Here is a 3727-nt window from a genome sequence, read left to right on the forward strand (position 1 = left end):
TTCATAGATATCTTAATTTTGAAGTAGTGATAAATATAAATAAATTTTGATACATGTGCAAGGGCGACAACACAAATGATTGATGGTTCCATTACCACCTCTAAAGAACAGAGCTGAAAACAGGTGTGAGGCGGGGTGGGAGGTGGAGGGCAGAATAATCAAACCAGCTCATGTTTTCCTCTGATGAAGCTCCAGCACTAAAAAGCAGGTATAAGACACTTCCCTTCAGTGAGGCTGGAATTTGCAAGAGGGATTCCAGCCTAGTGCTTTCAGCATGTTTATGCCAAGTTGGCCATGCAAGCTGAATCACTGCCAAGCTGCTTAGACCTCTGACTGTGCCCTTTAGTCACCCTGCAAAGTAGTGGAACAGGGCAGGAGGGAACCCAGTGATGCCTGGTTGCCAGGGCAAAGCAAGTTGGAGGGGGAATGGGAAACTGACACAAAGAGAAAGAAAGTATTAAAATATCTAAAGGCTTGGAATGCCCTCCCCACTGTTCCCAACCAGAAAAGGTGGGGTGTGACCAGACTAGCATAGGGCATCTGGGGCTAGAATTGGCATTCCCCCCCTCCAATTTCTCCATTGACTGTCCCCTCTACCAGATTCCCACCCTCAGGACTGATATTCAAAACATTTGACAAGTGGTAACAAATGAGCACAGACCAAGATGGGCAAACGCCAGTCACAGTACTAGAATAGGACCCTAGAGGTCTTCTGCTGTGTTACCTACATTGTGGGGAGGTCTCAGAGGTCTTAGAGGCAGGATTAAGGCAGTGTCTCTTTGTCAACTGGCATGGATTAGATTCAACTCCTCTGCTAACAACTAAGATAGCTATAACAATATACATCATTCCAAAGGTAGGATGGATAGGGAGAGAGAGGAGAACCTCCTTAAGGCTTTATAAATGAATGTTGTGCAAACGGTTGATGCTTACATTCATGGGATATCTCAATGATTAAACAGGTGGGGATTTTCCCTCTTGACAGAAGATAAGGTCCAAAAGAGATTCTGGCATGCCACTCTAAGCAGCTTTTCAAATTTAGACTTGAGAAAGCTGCTTAACTATGAAAGTAGGGCTATATTTGGGTTAAAATCTTAATTCCCCACTTTTTCATCATCTAGGAAGAAACCACACAAGCAACCTGAGGTGGGGACCAACAGATACTGGCTCACATTCCCAGCTGGCCCGGATCTGAACACTGAGGGTTGTCTGTCCAGTAGGGCTCTCTCTCCTTGGAGTGGGCACTAACCCCCAAGGATCCTCCTTCTACAGACTCATCCTTCAAGTCACACCCTAGGTTTAATTCTTCTTCCCATGAAGAGAAAGTCTCCAAACAGAGAAGGAAATTGGATAAGGTAGATCCTTGAGGCACAGGGAAAATACATCCCTGGGCTATGCATGGGGCTCCTGAGAAGTAAGAGAGGAGGTGAGCCATTTTAATAACAAGCATTATTTTTTTATTAAATTTCTAATCAAATACAACAGTAATTTCTTTTCCTTCATAAAAATTTTAAATATTTATAATATTACCAATTTGGGAAAAGACAAACAAAAGAATAAAGAGAAAAGTGAACAAAAGACTAATTCCAAGATAGAATAAATAACAGCGTATTTAAATGCCTGCCTGGCTCTGGTGGCTGCTGCCAGAGTGCCAGATCCTCAGCCTCAGAATTAGCAGTTCAAAATCTCCTCCAGGTTCAATGTGTCCAAAGGGGGGATTTTAGTGACTTCAAAGAAGACCCTGCAAAAGGAAGAGGGATCTGCTCAGTCTAAAATGGGCCAAAGCAAATAGGGTCCATGGACTAAGTGGGACATAGGGCTCTTAGTTCCCTATCTTGCTTTAACCTTAAAGCAGAAAGTAAAGTGACAGTACTGAATCTTTTTCCTCAAGTGAGGCTAGCCTGTACCTCCTCATGGCTGAGAACAAACCCATCCTCACTGGAGCTTGGTACTTACCGGTGAGAATACTTGGAATATACAGTCTTGAGCCTACTGGAAGGACGCAAAGTCAGCAGGATGTTTAGCTGCTTGACCAAGGGGTGAAGATCAGAGGTCTTGTAGCCACTGCAATACTCCAGGGCAGGAGCCTGGATGAAGCAACATGAACAGGGACTTTTACCACAGGAAGCAGACCCTTCCTTTCTCTCAACTACGCCAAGTCCAAACTTCCTATACATGGTATAGGTAGGGAAGATAGTCAAACATTTCAAGAATGCATACAGTGTAGACACTGACCGATAATTATAGAGTACTTCCTAGAAGCCTACGTTCCAGCTGCGAACTAGTGGTATGGCTATCCGTATGTACATATGTACCATATACCCATACGTACCAGTTGGACATCAGACTTCGTGGTACGTATTCATGTAAGCTGAAGTCCACTAAAGAATCTAAGGAACATGACTGGCTTTGTAATGTACTCACTCTCAGGTCAAGAGCCAGTAGCCAGGCAAATTTCAGAACAAACTTAAGGTCCCAAATCAACAGACCACAGGAATTTAAGGCGGCTACCCTTCTCTGGCTCTAAGAGCTATTATTCTATGCATTTATTTTCTCATTAAATTTTAAGGATGCTTACTATGTGGCAGAAGTAATATGGCAGACCATTTGAGAGCAAAGGTTCCAGAGGCAAACTGCTTGGGTTCAAATTCTAGCTCTATCAACAGCAGGAACTTGAACCCAGTTTCCCACTATGCCAAATGGGGATCATTACAGTAATTGTATCATAGGATTAAATGAATTAATATACACAATGCATATGGAACAGAGTCTAGCACATAGTAAGTACCCAAACCATGCTAGCTAGGATTAATATTACCAAGCCCTATGTAGGCTGCTGTGAATACAAAGATGACCCAGACTCCTGCCCCTCAGGAACCTGTAGTGGAGGAGACAGACATGCATGCAGAGAATTACAGAACATGTGAGAAGGTCTATAATGGAAGTGAGAAGGACACTGGAGGAACACAGCAGCAGAACCCATGAATTTTGGTCAGGAGAGTCACAGAAAGCTTTGTAGAGGAAGGCACATCTGCAATGGGAGTGTTGAAAGTCAAGTGGGAGCTCCACAGTAGAGAAAAGAAGGTTCATCTATAAGGCAGTGGTTTTCTAAAAATGTCTTAAAATTATTTTCCCTGAACTCCTTTTTTTCTTTTTTTTTTTTTAATTTTTAAACATTTATTTTTTGAGAGACAGAGACAGAGCATTAGCGGGGAGGGGCAGACAAAGAGGGAGTCACAGATCCCAAAGGCTCCAGGCTCTGAGCTGTCAGCACAGAGCCCGACGCGGGGCTCGAACCCACGAACCACGAGATCATGACCTGAGCCGAAGTCGGACGCTTAACCGACTGAGCCACCCAGGCGCCCCCTGAACTCCTTTTTTTCAATCATCTTACTTGGAAGCCCAAACATCTTACCTGCAATTAGGGGTGGGAGCTGACAAGCCCACCGGTTTGGATCCCTTTACCTTTTACATGGCCCCTGAGACACTTCTACAGGAATCCCAGGGCTCTGCTGAATACTGTTTAGAAACCACTGCCACAGGGAAAGGGCAATCATTTGCATGCTGAGCAGGTGAGTAACACAAGGGGTAACACATTATATTGTGTGTGTCAAATAAGATTAATGGCCCCTTTGTCACTACACAGGCTCAGGTCCCTATGCTTCATCTCAACTATTATGAAAGCATACTCACTAGTGTTCCCACTTTTATACTCTAATTTACCTTA

At 43.8% G+C, this 3727-nt stretch overlaps 1 protein-coding gene across 1 annotated transcript in view; it reads right to left on the minus strand.

The window, feature by feature from the left end:
• Positions 1 to 1473: 1473 nt before the first annotated feature.
• CCNB3 (cyclin B3) overlaps positions 1474 to 3727 on the minus strand; it is a 53690-nt gene continuing 51436 nt past the window's right edge. The window contains 2 exon segments of the mRNA XM_077753049.1: positions 1474 to 1741; positions 1957 to 2087. Of these exon segments, the coding sequence (XP_077609175.1) occupies positions 1672 to 1741; positions 1957 to 2087 (201 nt within the window). The 3' untranslated portion in view covers positions 1474 to 1671.

This window comes from Crocuta crocuta, unplaced genomic scaffold (assembly GCF_008692635.1).
Source record: "Crocuta crocuta isolate KB4526 unplaced genomic scaffold, BGI_CrCroc_1.0 scaffold601, whole genome shotgun sequence".
In the NCBI taxonomy this organism is placed as follows: Eukaryota; Metazoa; Chordata; class Mammalia; order Carnivora; family Hyaenidae; genus Crocuta; species Crocuta crocuta.